Genomic DNA, 22377 nt, shown 5'->3' on the forward strand with positions numbered 1-22377 from the left:
ATAGTAGAATTCTATCGTTTCAAGTCTGTTTCCTTCCTTTGGGTTCAAACGGGCTAGTATTTGAAGTGTGGGAAGTACACCATATCTTCTGGTGTACACAGCACTCCTAGCTTTATGGAAGTTTCTAGCCATAGCTGATGTTTGCAAAGCCTCATGGAAGAGTAAACATTGTGCCCCATGTCTAGTTGTGCCTAGCTCCTAGAGCAGAACCTCAATGGAGCAGCCCCCTTGGCCTTGTTATTTGAGGTGAGCAGAGTCAATAGTTAGGAGCTGGGAATAGAACTGGAATGGCATAGAGATGGCATCATTGTGGAAGGGAGGAGACCTACTTAAAGCCAATGAGAGCTGGCAAGAAGGTCTTCTGGAAAGGTGCTTTGCTGTATGAGCCTGGCATCCACATTAAGGAGGACAGAGAAGGGAGTCTCCAAAAGATATCTTTTTTCCTCCCTATTCTGGTAGTAGAAGTCCAATCCAGAGCCAGGCTGGGTAGATGGGTCTCCACTAAGCTGCACCCTGCGCCCTTTCAAGCTTGGCTGCTGCGTTTTTGAGATAGAATTCCAAGTTGTTCAGGTTGACCTTAACCTGTCATTCTGCCTCAGCCTTTTCAATGCTCAATGCTGGGTTAGCCTATTCATATCCCCCCCCCCCCCAGACCGAGTCTTCCTTTTTTTTTTTTTTTTTTTTTTTTTTTAAGATTTATTTATTTATGTATACAGTGTCCTGCCTGCAGGCCAGAAGAACGCACTAGGTCTCATTTCAGATGGTTGTGAGCCACCATGTGGTTGCTGGGAATTGAACTCTGAACTTCTAGAAGAGTCTCTCCAGCCCAGGATGGGGTTTTTCTATGTAGTCCTGGCTGTCCTGGAATTCATCACTTCACACTCAGAGATCCACCTGCCTCCAGAGTGCTGGGATTAAAGTGGTGCACCATCATTGCCTGGCCCTGACTTTTCAAAGATAGGGCTGACATCACAGGGATGTGCCATCATTCCAAGCTCAAACCATATTTTGAGATTTGAAATCAAAAGACCCTTGAACATTTCCTCTTTGAAATGATACACATGGGAACTACATTCTCAGGAAAGCACTGAAGGGAAAGTGGCACATGCCCAAAATTACTCTTGAAAATATGGTGCCCACCACTTGGCCGAAGGCAGCTATTAACAGTGCATACGATGTCATGTTGGCCAGGGAAGGCTAACTGCTATGGCTGGTGTCTGCACTATGCCAGGGCTTGAAGCAGCAACAGCAGGGCATACAATCTGCTGTGCCTTTAAATGACCTCCCTCCTTTCTCTTCTGCACACACTGAACCACAAAAGTCAAAGCCCTGAGGCTTAAGACCTGATAATGGTCTCCATTATGGAGGACATTGATGTCCAGATACAATCAGAAAGATGGGAGGTTGTATCTAATGCAATGTTTTTCCTGCCACATGTGCATCACATGACCTATCTGCATAGCTGTGTCTACAGTTTGGTAGGAATGGAGCCAAGCTTGGCTAACCAGCCTTCTTTATTCTGGGACCTCTAGCCTTCACACTATCCTTCCTCCTTCCAGTCCTCTCAGAGTGGCTGCAGTGAGTGCAGTCATTGGCTCTACTTTGACCTTATTTTCCCTCCCAAGCAGAGATGAGAGGCTGGCTGTCCTGAGGTTCAAACTGGGACCTGTGGCCTTTTCCATGGCTAGCAGTCTTGGCACTGGCCTTCTTGAGCCTCCTAACTAGATTCTGAAGAACAAATTACTACACTATGGAAATGAACAAGTTCATGTATTTATAAGGGTGTGGATATAGGGCTGTACCCATCACCAATATTTGCCAAATCCTGGGCAAAGACCAAAAACCCACCTTCAGCCCATCTACCACCACTGCCCCTTTCTGTCTTCTACACAAAGACACCAACAACACTTCAAGGTTTGTTTTGTTGAGACTCACTAGTAGCCCTGACTGTCCTGGAAATCACTATATAGACTAGGTATCTTAGGGTTTCCATTGTGAAGAGACACTATGACCACAGGAACTCTCATTAAGTAAAAACATTTAATTAGGGCGGCTAACATTTTCAGAGGCTCAGTCCATTATCATGGTGTGACATGCAGGCAGACATGGTGCTGGAGAAGTCTGAGTGTCCTACATCTTGGGATGCAGGCATATCTCATTGGGAGTAGTTTGAGCAACAGACCTCAAAGCCCACCTCCACAGGACACTTCAACAAGGCCACACCTTCTCATAGTGCCATTCCCTTTGGGGGCCATTTCCTTTCAAACCATCACATCTGAGTTGGAGGTTAGTCTGATGTGATGTAACCTCCAACTCAGATAGATACACCTGTCTCTGCCTCCCAGTGCTAAGAATACAGGCATAGACACCACACCTAGCCAAACACTTCTCCACAGAGGACAAAGCTCAAGCCTCATCCTTTAACTATCACCTTTGGGAGTCCCTAGGTAAGTCCAAGGTGGCAGCTTTGCTTCACAAGGTATGTTTGACAGAACTAAGGGTTCTGTATACACTGATGGGTCTGAGGGCTCATAGGCATGGGAAGGAATAACAAATAGATGGGATGGAGCAGGAAGGCATCAAAAATTAATGCCCTGGCTACTGAGCAAGAAGGAATGAGCCTGAAGGGGCAAATGAAAAAGATAACCCAAGAAAGCCCTGTGTGGGATACATGAAGCAGGGCTGCAGTCATTGTATCAGACCTTCCCAACATAGTCTCTTAAGGGCTACTTCATAATATTCTCCCTCTGTGCCTGGGAAGAAGGAACTTACTGCCTAAATCTTGAGGCTCTCCCAGAGGCCCTCAGTACTTAGATATTCCAATTTCAGAATAGGCCATTACTTTAATGAGGCCATGCACAAATCACTGCAGACATTTTACTTCCCCTTGACCAAGCAGCTCTACTCGACTGATCTTAAACAGTACACAGATGTGTAGAAGGGAAGGTTGTGATTTAGTGGATTCGAGGGAGTGCCCCACATGCAGAATTTCTAGCAAGTTCCCAGGTGATGCTGATTTTGCAGTTAGAGGCTCATACCAGTAGAAGTGAGGAATGTGAGAGCAAGCATCTTGGGCATGCCCGGTGCAGTGCAAGCTTGAAGCTCTTAGGATCTTTCTCTAAGGCCATCAAGGAGACAATTCCCTGATGCCATCACCATACATACCCACAAGAAAACATGCTTCCCTATCAACACTAGACCGCCTCTCCTCAACTGCTCATCAAATGTTACTGCTGACACCTTCTGGCTACTGCTGCCAAATCAGGTAGCAATTATCCAAACCAAGAGCTATGCATATGCTTGTTTATACCCTCAGAATGTCTTCAGAATCCTTTTAAAGTTAGGAAAATGCACTACTAAACAAGTGTAGGCAAGTTCTTTCCTCAACATCTGGGTGTCTTTGGAAGTCATGATAAATGTTAAAACACCACATTCAAAGATGAGGGGAGTATGGAATGATGATGTGGGTTCTGGGAGAGTCTTCACTAAAGAGTGTTCTCTCAACTGGCCCCAGCACATTCTCATCAGACCTTGAACCTCCAGTCAATTTCTTGGCTTTTGAAGAAAAAAAAAAAAAAAAAAAAAAAACCTTATAGCTTGGGCATGGTGGCAGACGCCTTTAATCCCAACACTCAGGAGGAAGGGGCAGGTCGATCTCTGTGAGTTTGAGGTTAGCCTGGTCTACATCACAAGTTTCAGGCCAGCCGGGGTTTCACAGTGAGACTGTTTCAAAAACAGAAACAACAAACAAAAAAATGGTGTCTAAGACTTATTTAATGTGTATAAGTGCTTTGCCTGCATCCAGATATTTGCAGTGCATGTATCCCTGATGCCCACAGAAGGCAGAGAAGGCCCTCAACCCCCTGGATGGAGTTAGGATGGTTATGAATCACCATGTGGGTGCTGGGAACTAAATTAAGGGCCTCTGGAAGAGCAGCCAGCACTCTTAACCTCTAAGCCATCTCTCCAGCCTCAATTTCTTAAATTTTAAATATATTAAAAGTTTCCACGAGAACCCCTCTCACATCCTAGTGTCTTGTACTCTGTCCTACAAACACGATGACATTTTAATGTGGCTCTTGCTGAATTACCATTTTAATTCTTCAAGAAATTTGCCCTAGGTTGCCAAGGTGGCCCAGTGGATGGATGGAAGCACTCACCAGGTCTGCTGACCTGAGTTCAACCCCTGGGACATAGGAGAATGAGAAAGACTCAAACACGTTGTCACTTGACATCCACACATGTATGCACACAAAATAATTTTTAAAATTAAGTTTGCCACCCTGGTGGTTTTTTGTTTCCAAAATATTCACTTTCAATCTACTTAATGCTATGAGTAAAAACCTTTACAGACAATTTTCTCACCAGATGCTTGAATGGAGGTAATGGTGCTCAGATGTCACACCCAAGCCTAGGTTCAAACTTCCTGTCACATTTTATTGAAGCACTTCTACCTACCGGGAAGTTATCCTTTTCTTCCCATCTGCCTCACTTCCTGCACCAGACAAATGTAACTGTGAATGAGAAGCCTCCCCTTTCCTTTGTAGGCTACATGGAAACTTGCTTCTGGCTGCTATCTAGGAAAATGGAAAGGCAAGAACTCTGAAACACACACACACTTTTAAGAGTCTTCCATCTCAGGGAAAGCAATGAATAGGCATGACTAACCCTTCAGTGTCCTTCCTGAGGGCCCAAACTGTTCACTGCAGTCACTTATCCCCCATTACCCAGAAACTATTGGTGCCCATCTGAGAGATTAATTACAAAAAGGATTTCCAAGGCTAGCAGACTCCTCTTGGCTTGAAAAGTCCTCTTAACATTTTCTCTCTTGTCCTGAAAGGGGTGAGCAGGTTCCATGTCAGCATCTCAGAGGCCCACTCTTCCCCAAATCAAGCACCAAGGTAATAGGTAGCTATCAAAGAAAAATACATCTTTTAGAGAATGAAATACATAACTGATCAGCAACTATGTTCTGTTTGCCACAATGGGCCATCATTATTAAAGGCCCCATAATCAGTAATTTTAAAAACAAATTTCTTACCTAGCAAAAAAATCTTTTACTATTCTTTAATTTATATGAAGTACTCCAGGGTTAGCTTGCACTCGTTAACTAAATGTAGCAGCAGAAATAATAGTGACTAGGAAAAGGCACACATAGCAAAGTACTGTTAAAGAATTTATTGCAGTAATACAATAAAAGAGTAGAAAACGTGTGTGACTCACCCTGACTTGGAAGTCTCAGACACAGCAGCACGGGGGTGTGATGCTGCAGCTCTTTCCCAAAGCACACCCGAATCCTCGCCCAATGCTGTCCACCATACCATACTGACTTATAGTCTCTCCAGGAAGTTACACTATTGGTTCTCTTCAATTACTTATGGGTGTTTTATGAGATTCTTTAAAGCAGCCTACATGGTGCCTCTGAGTTTCTATTAGTATTACCTTGTTTCAATAAACCATTTTAAAATGGAAAATATGACCAACTTCTATGGCTTTTGGTTTAAAAAAAAAATACCAGCTTCATCTTTTCAAAAAGCTGTTTACAACAAAGGTTTTGATGAGCAGCAAAAAGTATGGGAAAACAGTGGTTGAAATGTGTATTTAAGACTATTCACAACACGTGGATCCAGTGCAACACAATGAAACTCAAAGCATTTCTGCAGCCTAGGGCCACCATTTACTATGACATAAAGTGACAAAAGTGCCTCTATTTGATACTAGAAACAAAATACCCCGTCAACCCTACACTTCCTGCATCTTTTTCATTAATGGTTGTAGACATGAGTTGTGACCTCTGCACTATCTGTAGCTTCAGCTGAAGCTCATGGTGTTTTTCAGCTGGTTCGGTTCATTCCACCAGACTTAGTCTACAAACTCTAGAACTAGAGGGCAAAATGCAAGCCCAACAATTATGAAGCTGAGCAGAACAGACTCCAGCCAGATGAACACCTGCAAGAGGGAAGCTGCCTCCTCCCCAGATGGAGGATCTGGAGTTAGAGTTAGGGACCATGGGGCTCCTGGATAGGAGTAAAGTCCTTTCTACAAGTCTACCAACAGCAGAAGCTCTATAGCACCTCAGTCTGCAAAGTATCAACTCTAACAGCAGGAACCAGAAACGAGGGCTGGACAAACTGCTGAAGGACTTTGCCTGAGGTACCATCACACCAGTCACGCTAGAAAGGTGTGGCACCACCACCTGGAAGGGCGCTTCTTCACAGGATTTCTGTGGTCTGTTACATAGGACTTCTTTCTTTTTTGAAGTTATTAAAACTAAAAAAAGAACTACTTACAAACTTGAACATAATGCCTCTTGTGACAGTTGTCTGTAAGATTGTCCTTGAGCATTCCTGGTACAGCTGCACAGTACTCCACATTCCACACAATGTGCTGCCTCCAGAGCCTCGGAGACCCCAGGAACAAGCAGGGGGGGTTTCCCGGGAACACCTGATACTAGTTAACACCCACCTCCAAGAAACTGGACAGCAAGAGAATGACAGTGTTCAAACAGTGCCCAGGCAGCATTTAGCTCATATAGGGAATGACGAAGGGGGCAAGTCCCACTTTAAAATGAGTGCAGTACAGTAACTCCAATGACTTACACAAGAATCAACTTATTTCTCCTCCGAGTACAAGAAAACTGTTTAGACATTTCTATACATCGAAGCTAGGATTCTCCCCTTCATGGGTGTGGGTCTGTAGAATAAAGTCCATGGTTTCTTTGGTGTGTGGTAGAAAAATCAGGAATGTGATGCATGGTGACAGCAATAAGCTTTCACCTCCTCCCCTCCCCCAGATAACCGCCTCCCCAATAAGACTAAAACTGTGGCTGGAAAGTCTCTCAAAAAGACAACAGAAAAACAAACTCGGCTTTTGTCTTTCATTCCTCACCACTAAGAAACACTTCCTCGTGAACTGATAAAGTCTAGAACTTGTGTCGGGAAGACTCTCAGCATCCCAGGAACCAGCACACTGACAGGTATAAAGGGTAGGACCAGCTGTCCAGGAGGCCACAAGCTCAGAGCTGGCAGAGATCCTGAGCATGTCTATCACCATCACAGGCCACCCAACAGGCATATGTGCTGCCCTAACGCTAGGTTAGCCTCTCTGGTAACTACAGACAAGGTTATTAGAGTGCAGTGGGAAAGATTTCATGTTCTGGTCTACACTTATTAGCGGTGTCCAGTATAAGCTTTGAACCAGGAAGTCACCGAGGCTGCAGCAGAGGAGATCATCCCACCAGCGCTGCTGCTGGCTATGGGTGGGGATGCCTGGGTGCTCTGGCTCTGGGAAACTTCCACTGGCTGGGAAGGGATGTCACAGAATCGGGGGCTTGGCAGGTTCTCCCAGTCTGTGCCCAGGTCAGTCTCCTCGTCGCTTACACGCTCGTCTCCACTTACATCTGATTCTCCAGCAACTCCAGGGTCTACAAATTCCATTGACTCCTCAAGGTCTGCTCGCACTTCAAAAGGTCCTGACCTGTGAGCACACAGAGGGGCTGCATAAGCTGGGCATAACGCATTCCTTTCTTCTATAAAGTTTGTTCTTTAGTTTCTTGAGTCCTTTGTTTTTCCCTTACAGACCAAAAGACTGACCTACTACAGATTTGATTTGCTCATTATTATAGATGTTGCAAACCTGTATATTATATATAGGGCCTTCCTTACTAGATAGAGTCAGTTAGTTCCTGCATAGGAATGTATGTAGGTCTTTTAGGTCTCATTGTTTTTCTATTCTCTTGTTTTTGGTTTTTTGAGACAGGGTTTCTCTTTGGTTTTGAATGCTGTCCTGGAACTAGCTCTTGTAGACCAGGCTGGTCTCAAACTCAGAGATCCGCCTGCCTCTGCCTCCTGAGTGCTGGGATTAAAGGCCTGTGCCACCACCGCCCAGCTAGGTCTTTTATATATTATTTAAAAACAGGATCTTTTATTTCTGGAACTTGTTTTTGTATACAAAATATAATAAAAAACCAACTTCTTCCTTACTTGAATTCCAACTAACCCAACACTATTAACTATGATCATCTGATTCAGCAGGGAGATGAAACAGTCCTGTAAGAACATGATTTGCTTTAAGACTTGGATCTCTTCTTATATGCTAACAGCATCTTTCTTAATGACTGGAGATTAGTATTTGACAGTACATCTTACTATGTAGACCCAGATTGGCCTCAAAGTCATAAACCTTCTACCTCAGTTTCCCAAATACTGAGATGATACAAACATTTTTATCTTTTGTTTATATTACTGGGGGTGGGCATGCCATAGCAAGCAAGTAGAAGTCATAGTACAATTTTGGGGGTCGCTTCTGTCCTCCCACCATGTGGGGCAGGGAAATCCAAGTCTGGCAAAGCACCTTTACTCCTTTACTATGCCACTGCCCCACCTTCCTCAAAAACACCATTTAAAAATTAACTTGAAAAAAAAATTTAATTTTACCAGCACTCGGGAGACAGAGGCAGGCAGATAGAGTCTGTGAGTTCAAGACCAGCCTGGTCTACAAGAGCTAGTTCCAGGACAGCCTCCAAAGCCACAGAGAAACCCTGTCTCAAAAAACCAAAAACAACAACAATAACAAAAAAATTAACTTTATATACCCTGTTTGGAAAGGGGCCAGCCCTCATTATTTCTTACTCGATCCTTGCTGCCAAAGGTTTGGGGGTGAACTTTGGAATCAGTTTGTCAAAACTCTGAAGTACCTGCTGCAATTGTCACCAGTCTTCCTTTTGGGAAGATGTGGCACATCTTTAGCTGAGAAAATGATGAAGGATTTCACTGCTTCAGACCTGCTTCTTCCAGTCTATTCCTTATCCAGTACCAAGCCATTCAAGAAATGTGTGCCAAATAAAACCTCATTGTTTCTTTCCACAGAAACTTGAGAGTTGAAAATATAATGAGTCAAAAATGCAAACAAATCTTTTAAGTACTGCACATGCTAGGTTCGTGCTTTACTGTAACTCAGCATACACCTGCCCCCTTTAAGACAAGACCTTACTTACTAAGCTGCTCAGGCCGGCCTTAATTTTCAGTCCTCTTCCTCAGTTCCTGAGTGGCAAGATTACAGGCATCTGCCACCTCAGCCAGCTCAAAAACTCTAATATACTATAGTAACAAACAACAACATTTAGTGTAATCTAACTTAAACACACTCAGAGGGCTTACAACATTAGTCTATAGTTTGAGCAAAATCACCTAATAAAAGCCCATTTTCCAAAGTGTAGACACATCTGCTATATCCCCCTCTACAAAAACACATGCATATATGCATGACAGCAAGGACATGGGTCAGAGCCTAGAGCAGGTACAAAGATGAGCCTTGTCTGGTTTGTGCTCTTGTGACTAAAGTTATCCAGAGCAGACGGTAGAGAAGGTCGGTACAAACCATGGAGAGGGTGTGGTTTGTTGTTACTGATTCTGGTTTGAAGCAGATGACTTTCGAGCCAGCTCATTCTATGAAATTTCCCTACTTTTAACTAATGGTGACCATATTAACTTGGTAATGAAAAGAAATTCCATAGACACAGGATATGCAAGCACAAAGGAAAACACAGAGAAGACTGCACAGCTGCCAGAGGCAAGTCAGAAAAGAAATAAGTGAGGTTCAAGAAAAGCACAAGGTGGTGTCCAGGGCATGGAGTCTGCTCTACTACATGTCACATGCTAATTGTACTCTATTGCAACTTTCTCTCAGAAAAAACTGCAAAAGGATAGTAAAAGACCATGTATGATCAACTGCCTCCTGCACAGTACTGTATAACTTATGTCCTTGCCAGAGAATTTGGGACTTGGGGAACACCAGATACTTGCCAGTGTGTGCCCTGGTGCTACTTAAAAGCAGCCACAGAGAAAAACGATTAGAGAAAAGCCATACATACAACTCACCTGCCTAGGTGCTCGGAGTGTGGGCTGACCAAGTGCATTAGGTTCCTGAGTGTATGCAGTGGTTGCAACTGATCTAAATTCACATGCTAGGAAAAGCAAATGCTTGATTAATACTTTCAAATACACAGCAAATTAAAAATGAATTCAAAGCACAGGGCTCATACCTGAGAGGAACACAGGTAAAGGATGTTTGCGTTCAGTCTCCTCACTGCCCGAGTTAGTTTCTGTTTGCTGAGGTTTTCCCCACAGAACTCACTGCAAGACAAGGGTACGATTTCTTACATTGTTCCCTGAGGAAGGTCTATAATAAAACATTCCTGCTGAAGGTTATGTCTTAACCACAGTTTAGCAGCAGCCCTGTACATTCTTCCTCCTTAGTAAACTGCCTGAAACAGACACTTCCTAAGTACTGAACTACTGCCCTGATGGGGAGCAGTTCCCAGCATCTACAAAAACTGCAAATGCATGTTCCTGGGTGACTAAGCAACTCTGTCTCAGGAGCTCATTCCATGCCACACAAACAGGAATGCTATGGAAGTGATACCTGTGGGAGCCCATTTTAGGAAGCATCAACAGGAATGCGAGTAAGGGAAAACTCAACCACCACCTACTTTGTGCAGAATGACAGCTGAAAATTACATGGATCCATGGGGCACATGTGTGTTCCTCTTCATCTCTACTGCCTCCGCCTCCCGGAACTTTGTACCTTCTTTGCCAGCAGCTTTCTTCCTTAGGGTCCCCATCTATGGCTTGTTCCCTCCCTCCTTCATGCCCTGAGCTAGGGATACAGTTCAGTAGAAAAGCACTTGCCCATCTGGGTTCAATTCCCCAGTACAAAAAGAAAAAAAAGAAAAGAAGGAAAAAGTAACACATGCCCTCCTGGCCTTAATGATCTCCACATGCACTTGTCACCATCGTAAATTCTGGCTGTTAATTACTTGAACACATGCCTAAAAGCCCAGCAACCAGACTATAAGGCAGTCGAAGCCTCCAGGCCAAACCAGCCTGGGCTGTATGATGAGACCATTTAAAAAAAAAAAAAAAAAAAAAATCCCTTAAGTATAGCCTGCTAACTGTCCAGTGGTAAAAGGTTTACATTTGCCAGAAATGCAGGATAAATAGAGGGTGAGAGCTCTAAATGTGTAGTGTGTAGACTATGTCTCTGTGTCTTTATAATTTAAGCCTGAGGCCGGGGGTGGTGGTGCATGCCTTTAATCCAAGCACTAGGGATATAGAGGCCCTTTGAGTTCAAAGCCAGCATGGTCTACACAGCTAGTTCCAAGACAGCCAGGGTTATTACACAGAGAAACCCTGTCTCAAAAACAAAAACAAAAACAAAAAAAAAAAATTAACATGAAGCTTGGCGGTGGTGACACATGCCTTTAATCCCAAAAGGGGGTAGGTGGATCTCTGTGAGTTCAAGTCCAGTCTGGTCTACAAAGTGAGTTCCAGGACACCTAGAGCTGTTACACAGAGAAACAGTCTCAAAAAACATAAAAGGAAAAAAAAAAATTTAAACATGAGGCTGGGCACTAGTGGCACACCCCTTTAATCCCAGCACCTGGGGAGGCAGAAGCAGGCAAGTGTGAGTTTGAAGACAGCCTGATCTACAGAGTGAGTTCTGGGATAGATGGGACCACACAGAGAAACCATGACTGGGGGGTGGGAGAGAACATTAAAAAAAATAATAAATAATAATAGTAATAGTAATAATGTAAACATGAGGTTTTCCTAAGAATGAAACAACCTGCCCAGTCTCCACCCTGTCAAAATGTACTCAGCTCAGTGCACAGAGGCTGCAGCACCCTCCCTGCATACCCTGTTTCTTCCCTTGCTTATTTCCCCAAGAACCAGATGGGTTCTCAGTGGACTCTTCAGATTTCAAGCATGACTGTAACACAATGAAACTGGCAACATCTTCTGAAAATACCAGTATTTCTATTAAGCCTTCTCTTAGCTAGTGTAAGGGCACACTAGGAACACGACAAATCCATGATGAAGACGGTACTATCTCCTTAATTACTTGCCTGTTGCACAGCTTTTTAGGAAGATTGACATCAAGTATGTGAGACACAATGTTGACCAGCTGAGTGGCATAGCAAAGCGCAGCGCTGATAGTGTAGGCAGGGTTGTTATGCTCCATGTCTGAGAAGGGACACAAAAGTCACAAAGTACCTATACATTAGAACAAATATCAAGGAACTGAGATTTTTCATTTACAGTTTTATAGTTACATTAATGATACTAGCTTTCACTCTTACTGCATGGTGCATGGTCAGACACAAACAGTCTGGAATAAGCCAAGCATAAATGGAATTAAGGTCTAGATTGATTGGGTCTGGCAATGTGTCATATAACAATTAATGACCAAACTGTGGTGATTCCTATCTGCTAATGCCAACAATGGGAGGCTGAAAGAAGAGAATCAGAAGTCTGAGGCCAGCCTGAGCTAGATGAGACCCTGCCTTAAAAACCAAGGGGGAGGATAAGGAGGCTGGAAAGGTGGCTCAGCAGTTAAGAGCGCTTGTTGCAGGGGGAGCTCATGGACCCCAGTCTGATAGCTGGGAAACCAGCATAGGACTGACCCAGAACCCCTGAAAGTGGGTGTCAGGAGGACTGGGCAGTCTATGGGGCCTATGGTAGTGGATCAGTATTTACCCCTAGTATACAAATGGACTTTGGGAGCCCATTCCACACAGAGGGATAATTCCTCAGCCTAGACACATGGGGGAGGACCTAGGCCCTGCTGCAAATGATATGACAGACTTTGAAGATTCCCCATGGAAGGCCTCACCCTCCCTGGGGAGCAAAAGGGGGATGGGAAGGGGGGGAGGTTTGATGGGAGGACAGAGGAGGAGAGGAGGGTCAGGAACTGGGATTGACATGTAAAACAAGCTTGGTTCAAAATTAAATTTAAAAAATTATCATTAAAAAAAAAAAAAAGGGTGCTTGTTGCTCTTCCAGAGGACCTGAGTTCAGTTCCCAGCACAAGTGCTGAATGGCTCACGACTGTATGTAACCCCAACTCCAGGGTGATCTGAAACCTTCTTCTGGCCTCCACACTCATGTATATACATTCACACAGACACACAGGTACACAGTTAAAAAATAAATCTTTTTTAAACAGACAAGGGCTAGGCTACAGCTTATGATCAGGCATTTGCTTGATCTGGGCTTGATCTCCAGTAAAGTCTAACTCAAATGTCACCTCCTCAGAAAGGCCTTTCCTTTTGTTGTTTTGTTTTCCAAGCAGGGTTTCTCTATATAGCTCTGGCTGTCCTGAAGCTCAGCCTTGGAGAACAGGCTGACCTCGAACACAAAGATCCACCTGCCACTGCCGCCCAAGTGCTAAGATTAAAGGTGTGCTTGTCCCTTCCATTGTACCTCTGCCCTACCCCAAAATCTGCTGGCTGTTCTCTTAGCACCCGCCCTTCTCCATTTCTTTACAGCCTGGGATGGTTAGTTTTAATAAGTAACTTAACACTCCTAGAGTCTCCAGTAATGTCCAACTCAAAATACATGCTGAATGACTAAATGGGCCATTCTTCTCCATACAAGCCAAACTGTAGGGGCATTTCAACTTCCATTTAGTACTCCAATAGTTCAAAGCTATCTATAAACCAAAGCCAAAATACAAAGGGCATGATACACTTCTATAAATAGGAGTTTTTCCCCTTTGCCTTTCCCTCCCTTTCTTCCTACCTAAAGAGATAAGGTCTGGCTATACAGTCCAAGCTGGCCTTGAACACTGGACAATCCTCATGATTCAGCCTTCCAAATGCTAAGATAATAAGCATGAATCACCGGAATTGATCTAATTATGTCTTTTTATATGAATTAATATTAACCCTAAAGGTGAAAAAGCATCACTCTATCAAGTGATATACAATGTGGTATATCCAAACAATGGAATAATAGCCATAAAAACTAACATGCCATATGAACTTTGTAAAAGAAGGCTAAATGAAAGAAAGCAGAAGAAAAAAACAAAAAACTACACAATGCATGATTTCACTCCTGAGTTGTCAAGGATAGATGATCTATTGCCTCCTAGAGCTGGGGAAGAGGGGAGGGGATGTATGGCACCTGCACAGTGTGCCTGTCATCTGGGATGAGGAGAATGTTTACAACTACACAGCTCATGCTTAAAGAGTGCTGTGCATGCACCACACCCAACTGCACACTGCTCACTTTGCCATGAAAACTCTACCTCACAAAATACAAAGATATCTTCAAACAATATTTTGCTTCTCACCAGGCCCTTGGGTTGTCTTCTTCTCTTCTACCCAATTGTAATAGGCAGAGTAGTCCCCATTGTTTGGGAGGCTAATCCAAGGGCCTGTAATGCTAATGCTGGTGTCACCATTGTGGTCGTCACAGACCCATCTTCCAGAGAGGTAAGTTGTCCTCCGGGCCTCAGCAAGTTTGCTCACCATGCTGGAGGTCATGGCACTGTCACTCTCTGAAGACATGTCTGCAGGGTCTCTGCAGACAAACAAGGAAGATTACAGAGGAAACTCAAAGCCACCCAAGTTCATAAAAGAGCAACAGTGTACATCCAATATTCGTTAAGAAAAGGTTACCAGCTGGCACAAGCACAGGAAGCAAGGTTTTCCTCATGTCTTGTCCAGTCACAGAAACATGTACAGTCATGAGAAACACACAGTCACAAGTGTCACTGTGTAAACAGCAGAGTGCACGCATGCAATGAAGACCACATCACTATGTGGTACAAGACCATGGGACTACATGGTCCTGGTGACTGAAAGTCATGTGCCACAGGACTACATGTATACATACATGTTTTCTTTGTTAAAAAAAAAATTCAACCTTATGGAAAAGTTGCAAGAGTTTTAAAGTTTTACACAAATTGCCAATTCTGGAAAGTGTAATGATCAAAATTAGGAAGTCTAAATTCAAACCTCATACTGAAAACAAACAAAACACAACAAGGAAGGAATTAGTCTTTTTGTTGGTTTGTTTTCTGAGACTGGGTCTCATGTACCCCAGGCTGGCCTTGAATTTGCTATGTCACAGAGGCTGATCTTGAACTCCTAAAGTTATAGGCATGTGCTGTCATGCCTGGCTACTGTGGTATAAAAATCAGGTCATTTATACTAAAGTATTACTAACTTACCTACAGACCTGATTTCAACTCTGCAAGTGCCCTGTTAAGATCTCTTTTGCAGTCCAGGATGCAAACACAGAATTATGCCCTGTGCTTAGGTGCCTGCTGATCCATCAGGATGGAACGCTGGCACAAGGGTTCTTTCTGTTCTACCCGCTTCCCTCTAAGGCAAATGTTTAGTACTTTAACTTTCATCCACTGATCCAAAATACTTACCAACTTTGTATCTGGAGTTTGTATCTGGACTTTCTATCAGTGCTGAGGGACTAAATCTAGGGTCTCTTGCTTGCTGCCTGAGGGCTTTACCACTGTGCTATATCCCTGAACTTAAGGGTCTCCTTAAGTTGCCTAGGCTAGCCTTGATGTGCTGTCTACCTATGTAAACCTCCTAAATATCTGGGATCATACAGTCTATGCCACCAGGCACAGCTCTATCACCTCCTACTAGACACAGATTACTTGGCAAGATCAGGGAAGGAGTGGGTTTTCAAACATGAAGCACAAACTCGGATCTTTAAGTTTTTAGGAAGCCAAATCTGGAAACAGAGCAAAGAGAGAAGCAAGAAAGAATGGCTACTAGTATTACTAGTCACCACTGTCAGTCCAGGCAGAGCAGGAGAGCCAGGAGACACAAGTGCCCTCACTCAGGTTCTGTGGCCTGGGGGTTAGAGAGCACATGAGATTCAAGTGTCTGTTTCCATACCTGCCAATCAGCATCTACATGAACAGAATAATGAGATGTAAAGGAGGCTAGAGTGTGCACCCCCATCTAAAGAATACTGAGAAGGAGCAAAGGAACTAGAGTATTCACTCTGGTCTCTAGCTAACCCCCCCCCCTTTTTGAGTGCTGGAGAATGGGCATACTATGGGGCTCATGCTGAAGAAGATCTGAACTACAGCCCAGCCATCTTTTTAAGTTGAGACAGGATCAGTTAAATTGCCCAGGGTATCCTTGAATTATAATCCTCCTGGCTCACCATCCAAGTGACTAGACTTACAGTTTTCAGCCACTGGGCCCTCATGAGCTTTATCAGAAGCTCTCCAGATGACTGTGACAAATGGCAAGGTGGGGAACCACCGTCATCTATTTCCTGAGAGACCCTATGCACTAAAATGACAGTGCTGTTTCAGCAGAACAGAATAAATGCCCTTCATCAGGACAGGCTAAGTAAGCACCTAAGACTAGGCACTAGGTGTGTTCTTATACACAAGTTCACACTCTAAAGCACATGATTTTCATCCTCAGTTAATAGACAAGGAAATCAGGTTTGTGGGTTCAAGAGTGTCTCTCTCACATACACAACTAGTAAGTAGCCTGGCTGGCACTGTGATGACATGGCCCAACAGATGGCCTTTCAGCAGGATGTGAGTCAGCATCTAACCTGGCCGCCTGGTGACAGAACACAGGCTGCCCCACCTTGTCCCGGCTGCCTCCCTGGCTTTACTGTTTGCTGAGGAAGATAAGAATCAAATTTCATTACCAGGAAAACAAGGATGAGGCCCAGGAAATTAAGTGCTGACACACTGGATGGAAAAAACAGTCCTCAGAACCTAGTCCCGCATGCCAAGGCCTTCTTACTGACCTCACAGAAGTCTTCACTTCATCCATTGGGAAGATGACAGAGATGAGCTCTAGGATGTGGGACCTTCGCAGACGCGCCAGCCGCTCATAGTGACTCCTCAAGTCAATGGTTTTCTTCTCCACCAGGTCCCCCAGCTTGCGGTTGTGCCGCTGAATCTTCTCCTTCTTATCCTGGTGCCGCTGTGCTCGGCTGTAAAGCTTTTGGTTCTTTTCCTTGTTTTTGAGAAGGCCTTCAGAATCTAACAATAAATCACATGTCTCCATTAGCCCAGCAGGCCACATAGCACTGCTCCCCTTCCCACGCTACATTCACAGTAAAGCCTCAAGAAAAAACTCACTAAGGCCTTCCTGGAGAGAGCCTATGGGCTCTGGAGTCTGAGGCTTGCTAAAGTCACTGTATGTAGTTAAGCTTCATTTGAGTCAAAAAAAAAAAAAAACAAACCAAACTCTTAAGACAAATATCTAGGAACCACATTCTCAAGTTCAAAACCAAGCTCAGGGCCTTCCAGGAATACCACCTCTGGATACATGTGTCACTGTCACCTGTGTGATGCCTCAGCAAGCACCCTACAGTGATTCCATTAGCTAGTCTACATCCTGTTTGTGCCTTGCTTTCCACTCTCATTGTTGTTTTTAATTAACTCTCACTTAAATGCTGCTCATCTCCAGGGTGGCTCAACTCCAACCTATCTGTCCCCCCCATCCCACCCCACCCCGTGTGTGTGTGTGTGTGTGTGTGTGTGTGTGTGTGTGTGTGTGTGTGTGTGTGTGTGTTCTTCTTGCCTCAGCCTGATGAATGTTGAAATTACAGGTATATGTTACCTTGCATGGCCTTGCACAATCTTTATAAACTACAGCCAATGCCTGACAGTTCTCAAACACAAACCAAATTTTTAACCTCCAAATTGGCATAGCCACAGTTCCCTTTTACCCTATGTTCAATGCCTCCATCTTTCAGATCCCCTTAATGGTAGTGACTGGATGAGGGATGGAACACTAAAGTAGTTATCATGCTGCAAACACTCCTCCCCACATCGTCCTTCAAAGTACTGTCTGTATGGGACTATGCCTTATTTGCTCCTACTTTCCCGTTCCCCACTATTTATTATTTACTAGTTTTCCATCATTTCCATTATTTTTCTCATTAGCAAGGCTCTGCCCGTGAATGCCCCCCAGACCTGTTTCTCACAGTCTGGACTGTTTGACTTCTTAGTTCTTCACACCAGAGCCCACTGACACTTGTAACAAGCACCCAGTGACACCTACAGACACTAGCCGCTCCTTTCTCAGGACCCAAGCTTCTGGTTTAGCACAGGCATGAGCTTCCTTAGTTTTCCATCTCCTCTCAGAAACAACTCCAAGCCAGTTCCCTGCAGATGTCTTAGTAAAACATTCTGAGACTTAGTCCCACACAAGCTGAGTTTTACTTTTCACTCCTTCATGCCTGTGATTTCTATTGTCCCTTGAAGTACTCACAAGAACTTGTCCAGCCATGGTCCTGAGCCAGACACTTTTTTTTTGACCAGTTTAAACTAAGTACCTTCCCCCAGCACAGGTGACAAGATGTTCAGGCATCCCACCTGCAGCCGGTGCAGATGGAACTCAGGGCTCCCTCATCAACCCCTATTGTCTCCCCTGAAACACCAAAGCACACAATACTATTTCTAATCAACTCTGCAGCCAGATCAAGCCCACATTCACAAATACATAACCAGCTCTCCTGGCCATGTGATTCAATGTATGTGCATCATACTGCACTGTGAAGCTTTGAATCAAAGGTTCTGGAGAAGTAATTCACCAGGCTCTACAGCTTCCAACAACACAGCATTAAGATAAAGATTACTGGGTAGCAGCCTCTTCATCTGTGAGCTTGGGGTCACAAATCACTTCTAGAATTTGTGAACTCCTTTAAAATGGCTTGCAACACTGCACTGGCTGTAGAGGGCAGGCACTAAGACTGTAGCCTCCATCTATCAAGCAACAGTTTTTAACTCAGGCAGCCATCAGAGCCACCCACAGCAACCCAAAGTGAGGTCCATGGATTGGAGCTGACAGCATTATGGAATCTACAATAAGTGTGTACAAACTTTTCTCAACAGAGCAATAAGTAAGCCTAGAGTGGACCCTAGATTTCTCTGCTCTGATTAAAAATGGTCATGAGGTCACACTCAAAATGTGCTACAGTCCACTGCTTTATGACATGCTTTTATTTAAAGTTTAGAAACCTGTTAGAATGAGCTGATTAAAGTTTTACTCATGCACATGATCAAACACACTGTGCAGCACCAGAAGGTCGGGACACCCACCTGAGCATCACGAGAGGTTGCTGGGGGAAATAGCAAGTCAGTGTTAAGTAACTACTTCTGGTACTGCTGATGAACCCAACACCTGGAGAAAGCAAGCAAAAGTCGAGGATCCCTGTCCCTGAAGATCTGTATCTATATATCATGCCGCCTTGCTGCTCTAGCTGTCCAGCCCATCTAACACTATACAAGTGCTTCATGAGAGTAAGGACCTTCCTTCCAAAGGAGCTCTGACACCAACACCTCAAACCACAAAGTAACTAATCTAAATGAGAAGAGACTCGTAAACATCATGGGAACCAGTGACGATGGTCTGAATGAGAATGGCCCCATAGGCTCACTATGCTTAAATGTTTGGTCTCCAGTTGGTAGAAATGTTTAGGAAGGTTTAGGAGGTATGACCCAGGGGGTTGGGTCTGAGGCTTAAAAAGCTTCCTGCCATTCTCACCAAACTGCTTCCTGCTTATGGTTTGAAAAGTGAGCTCTTAGCTGTTCCTGCAACCGTACCAATTAAATATCTTTTAAAAGCTGTCTTGGGATGGTGTTTTATCACAGCAACAGAAAAAGTAACTGAGACACTAATCTTGAGGACACGAAATTTAACAGTCACCTATGATAACATTGAGAGTATTTATTTATCTATAATGTGAAAACAGTACAAATTTTATATACAAGAGTCCACTAAGGGGCAAAAGTCTTGGTTTCATGTTTCTGCATGAGTACTGAATATTACAAGTGAGTCTCAAGGCAGATTCTGCCCTTCTTGTCTACTACTGCACAACAGCAAATGTGCCCCAGTGTCTAGTTTTACGGTGTAGGTGATCAAGCCAAGAGCTGAAGACAGGCAAAGCTCTAAGTGAACTGCATTCCCAGCCCTTCTGTTTAGATTGAGACAGCTGTAGAAGACCTGCAAAAATCCCCTACACGATTGCCAGAGAAAAGCAAGCAAGCAGAGAGACATGGAAATATGGGGCTGTGCACGACATTCAGGATGAGAGGCGGCTAGGGAATTTCAGGCCAAACTGGGCTATAGAGCAACACCCTTTCTCAATTAAGAAATAAATCTGAAGAATGAAATGCTCTAAACCCACAACTTTTTTTAAGACAGAGTCTTACTAAGCCTTAGAATTTGATGTATAAACCAGGCTGGCCTCAGACTCAAGAGATCCATCACCTCTGCCAGCGTGCTGGGGTTAAAGGTGGATGTCACCACACTCAGCCTTAAAATCTAGAACATTTTGAGTGCTGACCTGATGCTACAATTTTAACTCTATACTTGTTCTCAAAGTCAAGATGTAGGCTCACTAAAAATACTCTATGAAATTACCTCCAGGGTACATGTATAAGGTATGTATAAAACACAAATGAATTTCATGTTTAGAGGGCCCCAACACCATGATATTTCATTTTACACACACACGTGAGCACAAGCATGTGCACATGCACGCACACACGCATGAGCATACACAAACACACACATTTCCAAAATTCAAAAAAATCTAAAATCCAAAATACTTGTAGTTTAAAGGTATTTCAAATTAGGGATTTGATGTTTTGAACCCATAATAAACTCTTCAAACTTACTGATAGCCTGTGATGGTCAATACTGCCAACTTGACAGGATCAAGTATCACAGGACACAAACCTCTGGGCATGTTTATCAGAAATTTCTAGGCTGAGTTAATGGGGTGAGGAGACCCACCTTGAGTGCAGGCAGCACACTTTCTTGGGTTGGTTCCCAGACTGAACAAAGAGAGAGCACACTAGGTGTATACACTTACCTCTCTTCCTCCGGACTGAAAGCCATGTGCCCTGCCCTACTACCTCAGGCTCCTGCCACCATGACTTCCCTCCAGGATGGAATGTACCCTTCAACTGTGAGCTAAATAAACCCTTCTTTAAAGAAGGCACTCTTGTCAGAACAATGAGAAAATTAACCAATTCCTGTCCAACCCTGCCTCTCTCACCATCCCTCTAGCTCATTAACCCCACCAAACTCACTCAGGCCTCTCACTGGGGCTTCAGGGAGAAGAAATCACTTACTTTTCTTCATTTCTTCATTTCCTTTACATATTGTTTGTTTCAACTGTTCAATCCTCATCTTGCAAGACATTATTTTCCATCTCTTAAAAAAAAAAATACACAACAAATGTCACAAGCATCAGTCTCATGGGATTGTCTATCTTGAATTACTGCTTATTTTCAGGTCTACCTTAGGAGACAGTGAAGAAAAATCTATCATAACTGCATTTGCTATGACTGTTTGTACCTATGGTGAATTACAAAGAAAAGTATCTTTCTGGTTCAATACAGTAGCTGCTAAGACATTAACAAGGAAGAAATCCATTCAGTTCTTTCCCATGGGTGAAAGCACAGAGGAAAATGTGTTCAAATGTTCCCTATGAAGTACATAGCTGCCTACCAACCTGGCTAAGCTGGTGTGGTGGTATGGAACTAGAATCCTAGCACTTGGGAGGTGGAGATACAAGGTTCAGGATTTCAAGGCCTTCCTGGATGGAACAGTTTGAAAAGATTCGATGTAACCTTGTTGGCCGAGGCAGGCTTGGAAGTTTCAATTGCCTACCAGAAGCATCAGCTTGTCACCTCCCAACCCTGCCTCGTGTATGTGGATCAAGATGTGAATCCAAAATTGTTCCTTCTATCCCCATAATGAACTCTTAATGCTCTGAAACACTAAGCCAAAGTAAATGTTTTCTTTTATAAGTTGCCTTGGTCAGCGTTTTGTCACAGCAATCACAATTATTTTCCATTGTCTTCCTAGGTTTGAGTAATTAAGTCTTAAAATAAAGTATTATAGTGTTAGCATTTATATAAGTAGTCCAATGACACAAAATACAGAACAGTGGCAGGGGGTGTGTTTTCATTTGTCTTTAAATACTGGCAGGGGGTGGGGAGGCAGGCAGGCAATGGACCATGGAAGTCAGGAAACAACTCTGTAATGTAGTTTCTCTCCTTTCACTTTTATGTGAATTCCGATGAAGGTCATGAGGCTTGTGCAGCAAGTCCTTTGCCTGTCTTGCCCACTCCATTGGTCTTAACATGGTTCCCCACAATCCTGAAGCAACTGGCCTGATAGAATGATGGAATGGCCAGCTTTTTGAAGAGAGGTACAGGGCTAATTAAGCAGCAGCATGGAAGGCTGGGGCAGAGTCCTCCAGAAGGCAGTATATGCTTTGAAGCAGCATCCAATATATGCTACAGTTTCTCCCATAGCCAGGATCCACAGCCATGAATCCAAGGGTGGAAAGGGAATGCTTCCACTCTCACTCCTAGGGACCAAATGTTTGCTTCCTGTTTCCATGAACTTGAGTTCTGCTGACCTACAAGTTTGGTTTCCAGAATAGGGAGTGCTCCTACCAGGAGACAAAACAACCATTCCACTGAACTGGAAGCTCAGACTCCCCTGGCCACTTTGGGTTTCTGATGCTCCTAAGCCATCAGGTTAAAGAAAGGGATAACAGTGTT

General features: G+C 43.8%; 1 protein-coding gene across 1 annotated transcript in view; it reads right to left on the reverse strand.

Moving 5' to 3' along the window:
• Positions 1–5155: 5155 nt before the first annotated feature.
• Atg14 (autophagy related 14) overlaps positions 5156–22377 on the reverse strand; it is a 36606-nt gene continuing 19384 nt past the window's right edge. The window contains exons 4-10 of the mRNA XM_051177100.1: positions 20935–21016; positions 16590–16827; positions 14134–14363; positions 11902–12023; positions 10043–10129; positions 9879–9964; positions 5156–7476 (exon numbers count right to left, since the gene is read on the reverse strand). Of these exons, the coding sequence (XP_051033057.1) occupies positions 7170–7476; positions 9879–9964; positions 10043–10129; positions 11902–12023; positions 14134–14363; positions 16590–16827; positions 20935–21016 (1152 nt within the window). The 3' untranslated portion in view covers positions 5156–7169. The remainder of the gene's footprint in view (positions 7477–9878; positions 9965–10042; positions 10130–11901; positions 12024–14133; positions 14364–16589; positions 16828–20934; positions 21017–22377) is intronic.

This window comes from Phodopus roborovskii, unplaced genomic scaffold (assembly GCF_943737965.1).
Source record: "Phodopus roborovskii unplaced genomic scaffold, PHOROB, whole genome shotgun sequence".
NCBI lineage: Eukaryota > Metazoa > Chordata > Mammalia > Rodentia > Cricetidae > Phodopus > Phodopus roborovskii.